At 44.3% G+C, this 19,336-nt stretch overlaps 1 protein-coding gene across 1 annotated transcript; it reads left to right on the top strand.

Moving 5' to 3' along the window:
• Positions 1 to 11,147: 11,147 nt before the first annotated feature.
• Positions 11,148 to 19,229, top strand: CCN6 (cellular communication network factor 6). The gene is made up of 5 exons (XM_065736907.1): positions 11,148 to 11,198; positions 14,359 to 14,650; positions 15,189 to 15,431; positions 17,897 to 18,090; positions 18,948 to 19,229. Exons 1-5 carry the CDS (start codon positions 11,148 to 11,150, stop codon positions 19,227 to 19,229), a joined length of 1,062 nt encoding a protein of 353 aa, XP_065592979.1.
• The last annotated feature ends 107 nt before the right edge of the window (positions 19,230 to 19,336 follow it).

The following is a 19,336-nucleotide window of genomic DNA, read 5'->3' as shown; positions in this document are numbered from 1 at the left end:
TCTGAAAGAGTGGTCAGGCACTGGAATGGCCTGCCTAGGGAGGTGGTTGAGGCACCATCCCTAGCGCTGTTCAAGAAGCGTTTAGATGAGGTGCTAAAGGACTTAATTTAGTAGTTGGGTAGAGATAGTGATAGGAGGATGGTTGGACTAGATGATCTTATAGGTCCTTTCCAACCTTATGAACTTATGAACTTATGAACTTATAATCCAAAGTAAATTCAAAACACCAAAGAAGGAACCTCTGAAGCTGAAGCATATTTCTTATCTCCTCAACCCATGATCCAGGTTTCCTTTGCTGCCTAAAGAGGAAGCCTAACAGCTTCTGCACGTTGGAGCTGGTGGGGGGAGCAGAAGCCACCCAGAGTCACTTGCAGCCAGGCTTCAGGTCCCTGGGTGGAGTGGGGACAACCACCTGTGGCTGCCCTGTCTGCCTGCAGTGACGGTGGTATGCTGCAGGTGGGAAAGGCTGGGAGGCTTCAGCTAATCACAAATGATTTATTGAGGGGAAGGGAGAAGATGGAGAGGTGCTGCAGGACTTTATAATCTAAAATTGGACTTTCCCTGAGGTCTAACTAAAAATAAATTAGCTAATATTATATTCAATTAATTTTGCCAAATTTGAACAATTCTTTTAATTAGGAGGGAAGAACTTAATCTCACAGAAAACAGACAATTTCCAAAGGCTGGCAGAAGAGTATGCCACAAGAGTATGTCCCTATGAATTGCTGTGAGATGAGGGGTGTGCAGGCTTACAGGGAAAATATAATGACATGTGAGAAGCTGAGACAGCAGTGCAATGTCAGATATTTAACCTTGAGGAGGTGGCATGTGCTGTTGGGAAGACAGGTACCGTGGAACTTCTGATTTCTTTTAGGGAAAGGGGGTAAGAAGCAGGAATATTATGATAACATCAGAAATTCATTTTATTAGTGGAGCAAGACTCTTCAGTAGGGTGTCTCTATGCATGTGCTGGTGAGTGGAAGAAGAACTGCATCTCTTGTTCCATATTTTAAAAATTCAGTTTTCCTGTATACTATGCATTTGTTTCTGTTTTCTGTCTGTTGAGTTGCACAAGTGTTTGGTGCATATGCCTGTACAACTGGAGAAGCCAGTTTAGTATTTATTCCACTCTCATGTCATTTGAGAATCTGTATTACAGAATATACTTCAGACAGCGGTGAGAAGTTCCAAGATGAATGCAGCTGTCAGAACAGGGAGCTGCCTCTTTCTGAATGCTCCCTGACATAGCCAACATCTGAAATGCTGACTATATAAATACCCTAAAAGTTCTTCAGGAACCAAGATCATAATAAATAAATAAATAAATAAATAAATAAACAGAAAACCCAACAACCCAAAATTCAACAAGTCAACCAAACAGAAGGGGAAAAAAGAAAAGCCCAACACTCAGTTCTCTATGAGTTTTCATAACTGGGGAGAGTTTTTGAGGATTTTGAAACCATCCTTCTCTACAGGCTTGCATGACAAATCCTACGTGATGACAAGTCCAGAAAATTATCAGAAGTTTTGTGATCTTTGGTGTTTTTTTCTTAACGTCTCAGTTTCTGTGACTAAACAATTCCTTAGCAATCTTGGCTTTTGTTTTTGGAAAAAGGCTGTAGCCCTTTGGCTGGAGTGCCAACTTCAGAGAATGGCAGTCTGGAGACTGAGTAAGCAGGAAAACAGTAACGGAGTTCATTTTAAATTATCATGTGCTTTTCAAAACAACCTTATGTGAGTTTTGATGTTTGTGGCATGATTGCCAAGAATGATCATTTAGCAATATCAATTAATGTTTGTGAGAATGATGCCAGGGACAAGTGACTGGTCCAATGAGCCCAAATCTGTAACTTTTCCAGGCAATTTGCAGAATTCTGATGCCCTTTGGTAGAGGAGAGCTGCTGTCCTTCTACCTGAAGGAAAATTTGGGCTGGGGCATCTGACGTGTCTGCTGCATTCATTTTAAAGAGTTTCCCCTTGGCCCAAAACTATTGTGGTGAAGATTTGTTTGATTTTTTTTTTTTTTTAACAAAAAGACTATAATTTGCAATTTGGCTTTTTTAAATGCAGTTCTCTGTGATGCTGCAGGCATTCAGGGCTCCCCTGAATGCCTACAAGGACAAGAAGGATCGAATGCTGGAGTTGCCACAAATCTGGGAGAAATCAGGACTTTGGGCTGGGGCTGCACTCTTCTGACCAGCTGCAAGAGCGGGCAATGCCATAGTCTGTACAGATGTGAAGAACACAAAATAAAGACTTTATCTGCACCACTAAGTGTGAACGTGCACTAGATAAAAGAGATTGTACTGATGAGGCTCTTCAGTATTTGTAAGATCTGATATGAAGGTATGGGCCAAGAAAGAAAACGCAGGGAATGTGAACAGGTGTTATTACACCATGAAATACTTCTTAAAACTCAAATCTCTCGCTGCAGCTCCTTTTTTTCCTTTTGAAACCATAGCAGAGCTCACAGAAGAGACACCTCTGTAGCCTCAGTGGCATGGTATGGCTGAACTTAAATTATTTCTATTCTTAGCAAAATCAGCACATCATTGTTTCTTTTCCCAGATTGCCACTGATCAGATGAACAGCCAATTTTACTAACCTATTTCCACTATGAAAACCATCTATTCATTATTAATATTTTTTCCCAACACATTTAGAACTTACTTTTTCTTTACTGACTCAGATCCTGAAGATGACCGTGTGTGAATTCTGTGAAGCCAGTTTTCTGCCCATCAGAGAACAAAGCATGATGGTTGGACTTGATGATTCCAGAGATCTTTTCCAACCTTAATGATTCTATGATTCTGTGCTGGATGTGTGTCTCGCTCTGCCCCTGTTCAGTGCTCTCCTGACATGGGGTGCATGAAGTACAGTGACTGCTTGAAACCCTCAGAGAAAGAGCAACCACCATCCTGCAGCAGCAATTTCTGGTGAGCTTCCACCCACTGCTCCAGCAAAATAACATTTTTGCCCTCCATGCTTGACCACGTGGCTTGACAGGTGCTGAGATATCAGCTCAATAGCTTATCTCTGGGATCAAAAAGTTCAGAAAAGCGTTTCCTGCCCGTGTGAGGAATGATCAGGATTCATGGCACAATGCAAAGATGTCCCTCTGTGAGTCCTGACTGCTGAATCATGGTGCTTTGAGGTAGGAGGGCAAGGTGCCCTTTGTCACTTCTGCCTTTTCCTTTCCTACCTGTTGACGCTCATTTGGCAGCACCATGCACAGCGGAGCCACTTCTGGAAGAGTCCTTCTTGCACAAGCTGTCCCTTATTCTGACCCAAATTCACAGTTGCTGTTTGGAGTGATCGTTGCTATACAAAGGAACCTTCAGGTGCTGCCTCTGAGCTGCAGCCATTCAAGAAGAGCACAACAAAGCCACCTTAGTGCTTGTTGGGCTTTTTTCTAGTGATAATCAGTGCCTACATCATCCACAGTGCTGTTCGGCTCTTACAGCCAGTATTAACCATCAGAGTAGTGAGAACAGTTGGCCGTGCTGGACTTGATGTGGGGTGTGGGGAAGTGACTCTCTGCTGTCTTCAACCAGATTCTCCACCTTCTGCCAAAATAAGTTTTCTATAGAAATAATTGTTTCTGCACCCTGCAAGATGTTGGCAGGACACAATGGGAACTGACAACCATGGCCTCTGCCTCCTGATGCTACATCCAGCCCAATAACCCTCTTGTTTCACAGTGCTGCCACCATGCCCATGGGCTTGCAGTGTCCTGACAGCCTCACCAAGGACATCACCAACAAGAGCCTGCACAAAGCCAGGAGACAGTGACTAACACTCAAGCCACAGTCCTGGTGACCGTGTGGCCAAAGCTAGTGGGAAGTTATCACCATGCAGTCTCCTTTTGGCTGGCTCAATGCCTCTTCCTGTTTTTCCTTCACTAGATGTGCACCACAGGCATCTCCCAGCCCAGCTAAAGAAGATCCCCTCAATCTCTAAATGTTAAAAATCCAACAAAATAACAAAACAGAGATAAAAGAAAAAGCCCTGTTTTTTCTTTCAATTCAAACAAGGATGGTCTCCAATTCAATTCTCCAATTTCAAACAAGGATGGTCTACCTGAAAAACAGAAGAACAGTAGAGGTTCCTCTGCATGTGTGCTGTTGGTGTCAAGGCTCATGGGTGATAATGGGGACAGAGGTAGTAGGGCTGTCCTATTGGACATTTTGGCAATGAACAGCTGGGAAGCAGGGAGCACCTGTAAGAGCTTTTTGTTACTAAGGTGTTTTTGCTATGACATTTTTCCAGCAAGTGCCAACAAATAAATAAATGCCTGAGACAACTTCAGAGAGAAGTTAATGTTGTGTGTCAGTGTGTCAGTGTCAATGTGTAATGCCAGTGTCAGTGGCTCTGGGGCTGTCTGGCTCAACAGAAAGGTCTGGGTGAGGCTATGTTTGTGTGTAGGAGTCTTGGGTTTTAAGTTATGTCTCGTGCTTCATGACACAGACCAGGAGGGATTGCCTTGTTCTTCCTGTGTTTATCACAGCACAGCTGGACACATATGGAGGGAGCAACACAATGGAGCTGGGGACAGTCACATTCCCTGAACCATCATGTCTGACAGGAGGCCGATTCTCCCATCTTTCCTTTTAATTTCATTCAGACATCAGGTGCTCCTAGGGCACGATGAACACACTAACAACTGGTACATAACACTGTTTATTCTCCTGAGCTCTGTGTGCCTTTTTCCTAAGTGTTTCAGAGCAGCGTTGACATTCAGAACTGCAACAAAAGCTGTTTACTTTCCAAGTGCAGCAATTTCTCCTGTCAGAAAGAAAGAAATGAAAGAAAATTAAGACCAGGTCGTTTTGATGGCAGCAATGACAGCTGTTACAGCCATCTGCAAGAGAGGGGATAGCTCTAGCCAACAGCAGCAAGTAGCTCTATCTCCTTGGTAGTGGCTTGCTCATGTGTCGCACCAAGCTTGCACAGGTTTCTGACCCCAGTGGACTTCTTGCACCATGGTTTTACCCCATTTCTGAGGTGGTTTTGGTTCTCAAGTTGATGCTCAAAGAGAGTGGGGCAAGTCTGTGTTCAAGAGGAATCCATGAGATGCCCCAAAGCATTTTCTGCCTTTGGAAAAGCAAGTGGACATCTCCAGTGAGCTGAGCTCTGGGCTGCCATGGCTGTGGTATCTGTTTCCATTACATCTACAAAAATTTTTGTTGGTAGTTGAGCCTTACCCTTGCACATGCAGTACACACTCCTGGGATATGACCAAGGCAGTGCCCTTGCCCATGGCAAGAGGCTGGAGTGCACTCTGTGCTTCACTTAATGTCACCTTCTCACTAATGTCACAGCTGGGCCCTGGCCAGCATCACTCATCCATGTGTATGTGCCCCAGGCTGTCTCCCTGCATGTTGGACCTTGCCCTGAATCACAGACGTGGCTTGGGGAAGTAGTTTTGCCTGTTTTCTCCATCACTGTTGTCAGGCTCCAGCTGCAGGCAGGGCAGGGACATTTCACACTGTCTTTCTGGAGATGAACATCCTGAACTAAGAAAATCTTCCGGGTGCAGACCAGATACGAGCTTTTCTGATGTTTTTGATAGAGATAACAAAGAACACATGGTCAACCAGTGGTGGCTTCCCTTAGCTCCCTGCTGGCTTAAGGTAGGAGATTTGCCTGTGTTCTGACAAAAAAAGCAGCACTCTGCAACTGGACAAGACCACTGCAAGAAGAGGACAAGCTCCCCACTGTGAATATGCCAACTTTATCAGAACATGATAATCCATACATTTCTGAGCCCTGAACATGCCTTCGTTTGCCCCTCACACAGACCCAGGAGCTAAAGGCAATCTGCAAGGTCACACAGATGGTGGGATGGCTCCAACCACCCATGTCACAGAAGTGCAGGAAGCAAGGCTGGATGAGAATGGGAAACCACCTCAGGACATCTCAGTGGCTTGCTTTGGGTGGCCAGGTGCAGTGTTTGGGTGAGATTGTTCTGCTGGGATGATCTCCAGACAATGAAAGGTGCCCTTCTCTGACCAGATGCTACACTTTGCTGCCTCTATGGTCAGCAGAAAGGCATGGAGGTATGCTGAGATGTGATTCATCTCCTCATAAGGAAGAAGTGTCCTCCTCAGAGGAAGTGCTCCAAGGAAAAGACTGCTGCCACCCCCTCCCCCTCGCCCCCAAGATGGAAGGATCCCAGCTCACTGGGAGCTGTCAGTGTTGCAGGACATCCAAGGGAATCTTACCCCAAAAGGCAGAGACTTGCCACTTCCCTCAATATATTGTGCTGTAGTTCATCCTCTGGTAAATATTTGTGTCTCAAGGATGTCTGGATGGGGCTGTGGATTACCCAGACTGACAAACTACTGTAGCAAAGTAAACAAATATCTGAAACGAAAAACAAACAACTGCTGTCACAGGCTTTTTTTGTTATTTTTTTTCCCTTATATTAAACAAAGGTTTAATTAAAAAAAAATCCGACAGATGGCAGGACTGTACCTAATACAAGATAGAGCACTTCTGCGAATTTAAGGTGGTTCTTTAGCAGTCCTTAACATCTTTAACAGCAAAGCAGAAGTGAGAGACGCTGGTCTCGGAGGCATTGCTCACTGGTTTGTGTGGGCTTTTCTGGATCAGAGCTCACGGAGTAGCCTTCTGCCTTCACCATTCCTGCTGCCTCTCCTCCTTTGGCCGGGCAGTGAGGGGTGGATGGAGCACTGGGTGAAGTGAATGGACACAGCTGTGTGGCGGAGGTGGTGGTTTTCATTTCCCTGATGATTTACGAGGAATTCTGCTGCAGGCATGAAGAAGAAAGGGCAACTATGTGGCTGAATTGCTGAGCTGGCCATCCCAGCACCATGTGGCAACACTTTCTCATAAGCTGGGCAAGCTTGCGAGCCCCCTGGAGAGTTTGAGCTGATGTGGGGTTTTGCTTGGACATTTTGAGTTTGATATTTTTTGTCTAGAGGAAACTGAAAATAAACCAAATGTTGCTGTTTGATCTGAGTTTCCCATGAATTTTTGCAGTCTTTCTTATGCACTATCTGTGGTGAGATTCTTAAATAGTAAAATAAAGGAATTCCATGCTATTTTCTGTACTTTTGCAATAAGGATGCAAGGAATTTTTTCCCTTGGATGCTGATTTACAGATCCTGAGAGACACAGCCTGGGAAGGGGAGGGAGGTGGAGGAGTAAACGAGCCTGGATGTGTTCAAGGAACATTTAGATGCTGTGCTGTGCTGAGGGACATGGTTTAGAGAGAACTACTGGTGATAGGTGGACTATTGCACTGCATGGTCATGTAGGTCTTTTCCAACCCTGGTGATTCTATGATTCAGAATGACAGCCAGAAGACAGGCTGCTGCCATTTCTGAGAGCCCCTTGCTCAGATTGGATGTGCCCACCCAGTACTCACTCTTCATGCTCTACCATCTCCCCTGTTTCTTCTGGTTTTGGTAGAGTTGACCAGTGAAGGAGCAAATCCTTCAGTGCTGAAAGAGGGAGCAGCTTTCTGGTCCAGGAGAGGGGAGGTGGCCATAGCAGCTGGGAGACAATGATGGGCAGAGTCCACTGCGGGGGGTTCTCCCCCTTGTGCCAGGCACTTGGCATTAAAAAAACAATTTACAGGTATCTCTGCAATGACCTTCCGATACTTTCCCCACAGAATGAAGGGCTGAGCTTGTCTTTCAGGCGATTTGGAGCCAAAATAAATTTAGAGATAGCAGTGGGAATGCACCAATATTTAGGTGAGATGTTTCTCAAAATGTTAATACCAACTGGGAATAAAAAAGAAAAAAAAATCCCCAGTTGGTGGTTTGGGATAAAATACAATTCTTTTACTGTGTCTCTGCCATGCTCTCACCTCAAGGAGGCCTTGAGTAAGACGTTGGCCAGGACCTTATTTTCATTTCCATCGGGAATGTTTCTAGTTGGCACACAAGCTACATGTGCAAAGCAGAGGAGCTTGGGGAGCTGCTTTACTCTTTCCTCCTATAACTGACAATGGAAACCTTCTGAGAGTCACCCAGGCTCAGTAGCAGCTCACACATTTCCTGGTATGTGAGGTTGGCCACTGTGCCCCAACATGCGCTGTGGTGATGCTTCTCCCCAGCATGCAGCACAGAATGCTCTGCACAGTGCTGGGGGCTGGATCACACTATTTCAGCTGATGCAAGTTTTTTTCTGTCACGGATGATTCAGTATCAAATTAAAAGAGAAAACAGAGCCACTACTCTGTAGCAGACATGGCCGATTTCAGCATGCACGGCGTTTTTACACTGCATCCATAGGAACATGTACATTTTATCACATCATTTCTGAATCTGAGGCTCATTAGAAGACAACAGGATAAAGATGCCTATCTGCATAAGTCAGTTTTGAAAATAGGCTTTAGACATCTTAAATAAATGGCTAAATATTTTGATCAGCTGGGTGCCATCTTCTGGCTCTGAGAAGCACAATAAATCACTTTGAAAGCAGACAGGAGCTGAAATAAGAACACACAGAGAGGAACATATCAGAGCCACCCTTGTGTAGAGCATTTCCATCCCTCCGCAGGGGATCCCAGTGTTGCACGTGGGCACTACGAGGGGGAGGGGTGTGTAGTGCAGCCCCATTGACACCAAGGACAGCTCTCAGGAGGCATGGCACTGTCTGCAGAGCTGTTTTGGAGGAGGCAGCTTCTCCAAACAGCAGGTAAGAAAATGCTACAGGTGAGCCAAGGGCAATAAGTTGTTGTATAATGTGCCTGTTTCTTTTTACTTGCCTATTTTTGAACAGGGACACAGCAGGTTTTACTGAGTAAAACAGAAGAGCCTTTTCGTAGCATTCATACACGAATAGAGACAAAATGACAAAACCTTGCTGCCAGTGCCAGGCTCCAGGACTGGCCCCCATTTATGTGCAGCAGCCAAACCCAGCCTTGGCTTTGCTGGGTGCTGTCACAAGGGCTCCACTGAGCCCCGTAGGAGCATTGAAAATCCCAGCCTATAACAAATACAGCAGTGAGCACTTCTGGCATTTTGCCTGAGATGGCATTTTGCTATAGTCAATGGTTATATTTGTTTATGGGTTTGAATTCCTTACTTTTCCATCTGTCTCTTAAGACAATAGATTTACACGGCATATTTCACGTGTGCTATATGCAGAGATCACTAAATATAAAATCAAATTACATTTTCCTTTAGGGTAGTACTAGAATGGCACCAGACAAGAGAGCAGGTTTATTTCAGAAAATGAATGATGCTTTGTGTAATCAGATCTGCAAGGGAGGTTTGGCAAGCAGGATGCATACAGAAAAACCTCTGCTGGGTCTGGACACAGCCTTGAGAACATTAAATCTGAAGTTGTGGGGGATCACTGAAGATCTGCAGAAGAGCAAAAGGGCACGCAGCCCATATTTATTTAAATCAGAGACAGTGATAGGGGAGACACAGACCCCAGTGCTAAGTCAAAGCGCTGGTGTGCTTTTGATGCAGAGGGGTCAGTGCTGCCGCGTGCATGTGGCTCCTTGCCATCACAATTCATGCTGTACATCCTGCAGGCTTGAACAGCCCAGCCTGATTGATGTGACTCCTCTGGGGGGTGGCAAGGAGGGCATGGCACTGCTCAGAGAGGTGGGTGCTGCTGGTGGGAGCACTGCCCCTATAGCCAGCCCTGCCTGGGCTGAAGCAGCACACAGGTTGCTTTGCACGCAAGTGGGCAGCTACTCAGCTGCTTACGGTCACATTTTAATACCATCCCACCTTCCTCAGGGTGCAATCTTCCCCCTACCCCTCTCAATCCCAATAGCTTCTGTCAGCTTAATTACACTAATAAAGGAAAAGACGAATCTCAAAAAGATGAACCTCAGTCTCACTCTGATCCTGAAGGTACTGCACTCTCCAAGTGAATTCTAGCCTCAAAAACCACACAAAACAGATGGATAATCCTATAGGAACATCTCTCCTGCTTTCCAAGACCAGGGGCCATCACCACCACAGACTGGTCTTTGCCAGCACCCACAGACATTCCCAGCTCTGCACTGGCCATGTGTTCTCTTCCTAAGATGCAAAGAGGAACAACACATTCCCAATGAGTGCAGTGCTCCCCTGTGGTCCTGGCAGGAGAATGCACAACCCAGCACTTCGCACTTCTTCCAAATAGGAAAGTGGGAAGTGTATCCTCAGAGCTGACCCTGCTAGAGCAGGGCCTGGACAAGATGCCTCCTGGGTCCCCTCCAACCTCAGCTATCTGACAATCCTATAAAATAAGATGTGCTCTGAAATGCTACAGTGGCACTAAGGAACATGGCTTGGCAATGAGGCTCAGTAGGTCAGCTTGATGACTGAAGTTGATCTTGAATGTCTTTTCCAATCTACATGACTCTACAAAATGATACAGAAGAGATTTCTGAGAGTAAGAGAAACCTAGGCTGTACATACGTAAGCATTGCATGGAAAGCTGAACTGAGCTGTTAGCCCAACAGTCAGGCACATCACTTCAGTAGCAGTGAGGGGAGGAAAGCTGGGGAGCTAAAAGGTCTAGTAGGATGTTCCAGCAGGGTGCCTTAGCAGTAGGACAGGTTGCTCCAAGGAAAAAACATTAGGATTCCACGGAAAGAAGCAGTGCAAAGTGTGTACTAGCACTATAACATATCATAGCATCTCCCTCTTTCCCTATTTGGAAAGCTTATATCAAAGGGTGCTAATTTTTATGGTATGATTCTGTGCACTAAACATTCTGAGCAACAATGCTTTCCTCACCTCAACAAATACAGGTATCTGGGGCTCTGCCTTTCAAATTTCATAAATTCCTGAATGGACTTGAATACAAGTCAAAAATAACACTGCATCTCCAGCAGGAAGGTCTTGAGAATCAGCTGTCACCCCACCCGACCTCTGTTCAGTCACGAAGGATCTGCTGAAGCAGCTGGATGGCATCAAGCAGAGTGTGAAAAGCTGGACCCCAGCACGGGACAGAGGAATGAAGACAGGTTGGAAGCTTTAGTGTGAAGCTGGATCTGTGTGAAGTGGAGAATTCCAAGTGTGAATGTGTCTATGTGTTCGTGCATGTGCTCAGGAAAGCTGGGCTGGCAAAGGAGACAGAGGAGAGCTTTGTGCACAGCGCTCACTCCGACACAGCCCAGCCTGCTCCCTATCTCCCAGTTCCACTTCTGAGTGTGCAGGAATATGCAGTGGCTCCTTTTTCCCACTATCTTCATCATCCCCTGCACCCAGCAGGTAAGTTCATTAAATAGGAGAAAAAGATTTTTCCTCCCTTACTCGCCCTGCCTGGGTTTAAAGTTTTTATTTGCTTAACAACAAAATAAATTTCAGAGAAGCATATTACTCCTAAGGAATATGGAACCATTCGCCACTCCGGAGAAAATTTTGTGTGCAGCTTATTTACAGCATCTGTCCTGATCTTGGTATTTTTTCCTCTCTAACCTGTACATTAATAAGACTCTTTGGGAAAAAAGGAGTATTAGCGAGCTCAAATTGCCAGTGACCTTGCTTTTTTTCTCCCTTTCTTTTCTTTTTTTTTTTTTTTACAAGGTAAGCACAAGTAGTTATCTGATACATCTGTAGGGAAGTAAACATCTTATCTCATGTTCCATATACATCTATGTATACTCAGGTATTCGACTTCAGCTAGTTCTGCATTTTAGAAAGGCATCTAGTCTGGGTTACGTTGTGTCTTTTATGACAAAATATTAAATGATTACTATTGCTGAAGAGACGTCAAGGGCCAAATTCATTATTTACCTAATTTTGAAACTACACTTCACCTTTACTCATTGTACTTTTCCTCTATGATCAAGATGACTTCCAAACGGAAACATTTCAAGAGTCTACAGTCTCTGCTAACTTTTAGAGTATTTAAAGCTAGTCTGAGATAACTGAACATTAGTAATAACATATTGCCTACTTTTGCTACTTATTTATGCCATACATACCTCATTCAATCCTTAAAATACATGAAAACAAACAACAGCATATGAAAGGCTGCTATACAATGGTGTCATTTTCTGATCTGTGCATAGGGCCAGTAAAAGGATAGGTTTGTAGAGAAGTTTTGAGATAAAATAATTAAAAAATATATGGCCTGTAAACTTGATAAGCAGAATTTTAAACTCTCATCATCACGTAACAGATTTTTGAAGATTGTTCAGACAATTCACTAATTGCAGAGTTAAAAAGATCAGGTACTTGCCCAATCGTGTTTTCTCATGGGGTGGCTTTGAAGTCTTACACCTCTCAGCTGACAGCTGTCCCTAAAAAGGGAAAGGGAAAACACTTGCTTAGATAGAATTCTGTAGGTGTTAAGCATGCTTGAATTTGTAATAGAAATTAAACTTACTGGATGAAGCACAGAGATCATTTCCTGCTACATGTACCCATTTTGAAATGGGATGCCTGATTTAAACCACATACGCGCATACAGTTGGCACAGGGCCAAACTCAGAATAATAACACTATATTACTTTAATGCTTAAAAAGAAGAAAAACCGATTGGGCAGCAAGAAAGTGAATTTCCTAAACCAAACAGACCTTCCTGAACACTGAGAAATTTATGGGAACACCTGTTTTCCATGTAGTTTTTTCCAGAACAAGCCTTTAATAGCCTTTAACACTCCTGTGCACACATTCATCAAATTAACACTATGGTTTAGAGAAAAGCTTAGGTGCTCAAAAAACAGTAAACTGAAGTTACTTGTTTCTGTATTATTGCTGCATTTAGAGTAAAAGGGTTTGAAGAAATCCCTTATCAGCAAACAATCAATGATTAGCAAAATAATACATTTATGAAACTATCTTCTGCCTGCCCTGTGGAATGCAAGATGAAGGATCATTATTCATTTACTGCATGAACTGAGTTTCAGAATTAATATGTATCTTAAAAATCAGACAGCCAAAGGGGCTTGAAAACTACTACTTTGGAGCTTCATTAGTAAATGTGGATTAAGATATCGTAAGTATAGTTCCAAATGACCATAAAAAATGGAAATTAATGGTAGAAAAAAGAGTCTTTTAAAAGGTCATTCAATGCTCCATGCAATTAGGCCAGCTCAATTATGTTGCAAAAGCTTTCATGTGATATACCACATGAAATGTTGGATTCTGCAGAGGCTGAGAGCAGACCTGAAAGCCCAATCAGTGCTGCAGCCCCTCCCCAGCTGCTGCAGGTTGCCTTCTGCTAGCGATGCCCTGCAGCTGGAGGGATGGAGAGACAAAATGACACAAATAGCTGGGACTGGACATGCCCAGAAAAGAAACAAATAGCTGGGACTGGACATGCCCAGAAAAATATGAAATTTGCTCCTTTTCTGGATCATAGAATGGCTTAGGTTGGATGGGGCCTCATCTGGTTCCAACCCTGCTGTGGACAGGGTTGGATGGTGATACTGGCAAGTGATGAGGGCCTGGGTCTCATCTTTCCCTCCTGCTTTTTGGGCAGTACGAGTTGCTAGGCCAGAGGAGCTCCCAGGTTTACACTCCGCTTACACCGCAGCACTGGACTCCGTGTCCATCCTTGCTTAACTGCAGTACCACAGCCCGCATTTCTGTTGAAACCCAGCATGAAAATGCCTACTGCTAAGATCTAAACTGGCATATTTTAGACGTATTCCTTCACAGAAATGTACAGAATACCTAACTCAAATAAATCCTTTCATACTGTGCTGACTTAATCTTCCCCAGTGCCTTAGAAAGATAAATAAACTGGTGAAGAACTACTTAGGACATTTTTAGATGTGAACTCTGAGACGGAATCTGGAAACAGTGAATTCTGACTTCTTGAGTTCCTACTGCTGAGGTAAATCTCTAATTTTAGAGTTCCATCTTTGCACTGTAAGCCCCAGGCTTAAGGAGCATTTACTAATCCAAGTAGATACTTGCTTAGAAAGTTACCTGTTAAGCTCAGAGCAATTACCAGCCTCCCTTAATTAGTCACAGGATGCAATTGTTGCAGCTAGCTCAAGAGAATTTGAAAATAATATAGTACTCCTTTCAGCCAAAGTAACCCTCTGAATCTCCCCTACTTCAAAAGGTTTTTGCCATCAGAAGTATCCCAAAAGTTTGGCTGCCAAGCAGTGGGGTGAGTCATAAGCTTGTTAATTTTATATAAGGCTTGTAGGAAGGACTAATCAAAATAGATCCACTTTTGGTTTTAAACCACTTCCTTACTTTATCTGCTACGGGCTTTGTCCAGTTGAAGGAATGACCAAGGAGCGGTGTTCCATACCTGCAGTAGGCCACATGCACTTTTAGAACCGGTTCGCCCTACCGAAGTCCTGTAGCTTCTCACTTCTGGGGATCCCGTGACCTCAGGAGCTTCATTTTATGCTGTACCAGCTATGCAGAGAACATGCAGCTCTCAAAGCATCCCACCGTATGTAAGTTTCTCTGCAGGGCGCAAACCCGCCGCCTGCAGCCGAGGCCTGGTGGAAACCATCCTGAGAGCAGCGAGGCCCAGCCACGCACGGAGCTGTGCCGCTGGCCCTGCCAGTGCCCGCCGGTGCCCACCTGCAGCCCTGGGGTGAGCCTGCTGAAGGACGGCTGTGGCTGCTGCAAGGCCTGCGCCAAGCAGGCGGGAGAAGTCTGCAACGAGGCAGACATCTGCGATCCCCACAAGGGCCTCTACTGTGACTACTCGCAGGATGAGCCTAGGTATGAAACGGGCGTGTGCGCATGTAAGTCGTTCTTTCACATTCTCTTCTGCAAATCCAGGAGGGTGGGATCCTGGCTTGCTGGAGTTGTGCAGCTCTGTGCTGTGCGATTTATATAAATGCAGGCTGCACACCGGTTGGTGCAGGGACTGTCTTTAAACTTCCTGCCAATGCACTACTGAACTAGCTCACTGCAGACATGTTATAGGGCTGATTTAAAGTGGGACAGCTGTAGTTACCATTGAGGTTAAATAAAAATGCTCTTGGGCTGGGAAGAACTTGAAGTTGTGAATGCAGGATTGAATCACAGAATTGTAGGGGTTGGAAGGGACCTCCAGAGATCATGGAGTCCAGCCCCCTGCCACAGCAGCTCCCTAGCCCAGGTTGCACAGGTAGGCGTCCAGGCGGGTCTGGAACGTCTCCAGAGAAGGAGACTCCACCACCTCTCTGTGCAGCTGTGCCACTGCTCTGTCACTGCTCTGGGAAGAAGGATGATCACATCAGGCACTTAGTAAGAACGCAGTGCTCCTCTGTGTCAGTAACTGTTGTTTACCATTTGCAGATCTGGTAGCTGTAGGATGTGAGCTTAATGGCATTTACTATCTCAACGGGCAGACCTTTCAGCCTAACCCACTTTATAAGTGCCTGTGTATCAGTGGTGCTATTGGATGTACTCCTGTATTCACACCAAAATTAGCAGCAAGTCCCTGCTCCAGTGGCACAAGTAGGAAGAAGTCTGGACAACCCGTGTGTGGCCCCGGACGGATCAAGCAGCTTCAATCAGTCAACTACAGGCTGATGTCAGGTGTGCCCTGCTATGCTGGTAATAACTCCGTGCATGAGCCTTGCTCCACTCAGTGTCCCTGCTGTGGCAGCCAGGCTGACGGCATGCTGGCTACTCCTCTTCTTGCTCAAGGCCATTGCCAGGGGGTCCGGTCTGTCCAAATTACCCCCCTTACTCTCAGCTCACAGATTCTTTTCGCTAAAGACAATGCAAATGAGAAACAAAAAGCCTTTTTTCATATGTTAATACCCATAGCTTCCTTTAGCCCATCTTCCTGTAGAGTTTCACAGCCCATCAGATCTGCCTAATTAGGGTTGCTGGTCCATTTAGCAGCCCAGGAACTTCCTTGCTTTCACTCTCTTTGTGGTGGTAGGGAGTCTGGGTTTTCTCACACACCAATTAAAGCATTGCAGGCTCCGTTTTCAGATGGACAACAGAAAATTATAGACTGCCTTAGCAGCTTTCCTCAGCTCACTAAACTTCAGACATTGCAAGGATAATCTTCCCTCTAGTTTCTTCTCTATGTAGTGTGATCAAAACAACCCAACAATTTATCCATGCAGTTCTGCCATGGGCAGTTGATATTCCCTTCAACCTTGTTCTTGCTCTGCTGCTGACACTGCAGTCCTCTCATTTTCTTTGCCACTGACAGCAGCAGCTTTCCAGGCCCTTCCCTGTGTGAATTCACCTGTCAGCCCTTCTGCTCTCTCCTTCCCTTTGCATGTGCATATTTACATTACAAAATGCATCCTCATCACAACTAATGCAGGTACCAGAAAACTGAGCTGCTTATTCAGTGGCAATATAAATTACGGAAAAATTATGGCCTGAATCATCATCATGGATCAATACAATAAAAATGGATCTCAAATCTTATCAGAAAACATTCTCAAGATAGTGCAGGGGCACATGAGCCCATCTGCAAATAAACAGACTGGAGATTCAACCTGAAGTTCAGTTTGGACAATTTCTAAAATGTTAATGATGGTTACACAAGTTTGCAAAAATGAAAAACGAAGCTCATCTTTGTTTAAAAATTATAATACCTTGTGTCAAAGACCTTTCTATAAAAGGTATTTGATGCAGTGTGTAAAACTACACTCAGTAAGGCTACCAACTTCAAATGAAGAGCATTTCTACAGAGCGTTGCTAATCTGATCAGAGTGGGACATCCATTGAAAACAGAATCACAGATTGTAGGGGCTGGAAGGGACCTCCAGAGATCATGGAGTCCAGCCCCCTGCCACAGCAGCTCCCTAGCCCAGGTTGCACAGGTAGGCGTCCAGGCGGGTCTGGAACGTCTCCAGAGAAGGAGACTCCACCACCTCTCTGTGCAGCTGTGCCACTGCTCCGTCACTGCACTGGGAAGGAGTTCCCATGCACATTTGTGCAGAACTTCCTATGCTTCAGTTTGTGGCCATTTCCCCTCATCCTATCACCACACACTGCTGAGAGGAGTCCAGCCTCGTCCCTTTGCCTCCTATTCCTTAGATATTTATAGACGTGGATCAGATCCCCTCTGAGTCTTCTTTTCTCAAGGCTGAACAGACCCAGGTCTCTCAGTCTTTTCCCATAAAGATGTTCCATACCCTTCATCATCTTCGTAGCTCTCCACTGGATTTTTTTCACGGAGATCCCTGTCTTTTTTGTACCAGGGAGCCCAGAACTTGACACAATACTCCAGGTGAGACCTCACCAAGGCAGAGTAGAGGGGGAAGATAAAACAATGGTAACCATCTGACCCCAGTAAAACACATCGGTTGTGTGCACAGGGGGATGTATCCCACATACCCAGAGAGTGGCAGGTATTTACAAGATAAACTCATGCATGAACTGCATGGATGGATGAATGAGCCAATATCTACCTTGCTAAGTCTTTTTTCCTTTTTTTTTCCTGTTAACATGATTAACAAGTGCCAGGCTTCTCTTCACTACTCTTCATGTTTTTTGGCTTTCCTTGTCCAACTTGTACCTAATTCAGATATTTAGGGACGTACTGAGGTTATACTTAAAAATGTATGAAGTATAAGCAACCATTTAACTTCCCTTTATCTAAACACAGATTCCATACACACCAAGAATTTCTACAAGGCTTCAATTTTTTTTTTCTTTAAAGAATACAGCATCTCCCAGGAACAGGTACTACTGGTTATAGCACCCCCACCATTTGAGCAGTGTTTAGCCTTAAACAATCAGTGTTTCTTCCACTCTGGCCATTCCATAAAAATTCCACAATAACTCTTCACACACTATTTTCTTCATATTAAATAGGAGGGCCATACAACACATGCAGTTTTACAGTCTTTGCTAGGATACGAGTGTCAATAAATTTTAATGGCATCTCAGCACTAAGGCTTCTGAGTAACTTTTTAAGGCCTCATCTTTATATTTACTTGCATGAGCAGAAGCCTAATGCTTATCCTGTTTATTTTCAGTTAATCCTTTTGGGGTTATTTTGCTGCATAAGTAATATACTGCTGCTTTAGCTTACAGAAATTTACCACTAGTTTTGAAGAAGAAGTGCCTGGTGCAGGCAACTCCTTGGACACCGTGTTCCAGGACATGTGGCATAGGCATATCCAGCAGAGTGACCAATGAAAACAAGAAGTGTGAAATGAAGAAAGAAAAGAGATTATGTTTCATCCAGCCTTGTCTGACCAATATCCCAAAGACAATAAAGGTACCTTCTCATACACGAGGGCTGTTCCAAAAGAAACACCTCTAATTTGATTATGTTGGCCCACAACATCAGAGACATGTTGGTGGTGTGGAAGCAGAGGCTGAACCTGCCCTTCAATATTCTGTTGCATTTTGTTGCTGTGTGACAGATGGCAGCAGAGGGGCAGTCTGACAGAATGGAATCTGAGATTTAAGTGCCTATCAAGCAAAAAGTGTGTCACTGAATTCCTCTGTGCAGAAAAGTGGCACCCACTGACATTCACAGATGCTTGCTGAACATTTATGGAGACCACACAGGGGAAGTGAGTGCAGTGAGACATCAGCAGAGTGGGTAGTATGTTTCATTACTGGCACCAGAGGGCCGCTTCCGCTGGTTGCAGATTTTTATGAGCATGGTATGTAGGCTCCTGCTCACCACTGGTAAAAATATACGGCTAATGTGGTGACTACATTGGAAAACTGTGTTTTGCTCTATCATGTAGTGTTACTGTATCACTTGCAGTTTCCAAGGAAATAAACAGGAGGTATTACTTCCATAGCAACCTATGTAAAATGACTTGCTTGTAGAAAATAAAATATCAGAAGGAAAAATGGATGCATTTGTAAACACTTTTAAGTCATAAAACAACATTTCTCCCTTTAGTCTTGAACTTCTAATAGTAAGCTACAGAAGTATAATTTCAAAGTGTCATGCTGGTTGGTTAATTGAAATATTTTTATTTGTGTACTGAAAGAAAAATAAGACAGCTTTTAGAGGGCATAATTTTGAAGATATTTCTGTGCAAACATCACAAGTTTTCTTTTACATGCTCTGTTTTTTATGTGTAAAAACATAAGCTTTTCTTTGTTGTTTTGCAGATTCCAAAAGGAAAAACATGCCAACCAACATTCCAGCTTCCTAGAGCAGAGAAACTATTTTTTTCTGGATGTTCAACCACACAAAGCTACAAATTAACTTTCTGTGGGGTGTGTATGGACAAGAGGTGCTGCATACCTAATAAGTCCAAAACGATCACCCTGCAGTTTGAGTGTCCCAATGAAGGCTTCTTCAAGTGGAAGATGATGTGGATAACATCTTGTGTATGCCAGAGGATTTGCAGTGATCCAGGTGACATATTTTCTGAACTCAAAATGTTATGAATTACACCACTCACTGTAACACATTGCAAGGGTGACAGCACATTCACATCCCAAGGAGTCAGCATTACGTGTCGCCCCAGCAATCTCTGTAGCAAAACTATAAATGT

The sequence above is a fragment of the Cyrtonyx montezumae genome, unplaced genomic scaffold, assembly GCF_038088225.1.
Source record: "Cyrtonyx montezumae isolate F1298 unplaced genomic scaffold, pur_monq_1.0 scaffold_0, whole genome shotgun sequence".
NCBI classification, from domain to species: domain Eukaryota; kingdom Metazoa; phylum Chordata; class Aves; order Galliformes; family Odontophoridae; genus Cyrtonyx; species Cyrtonyx montezumae.
This window is presented reverse-complemented; position numbering and strand designations above follow the sequence as displayed.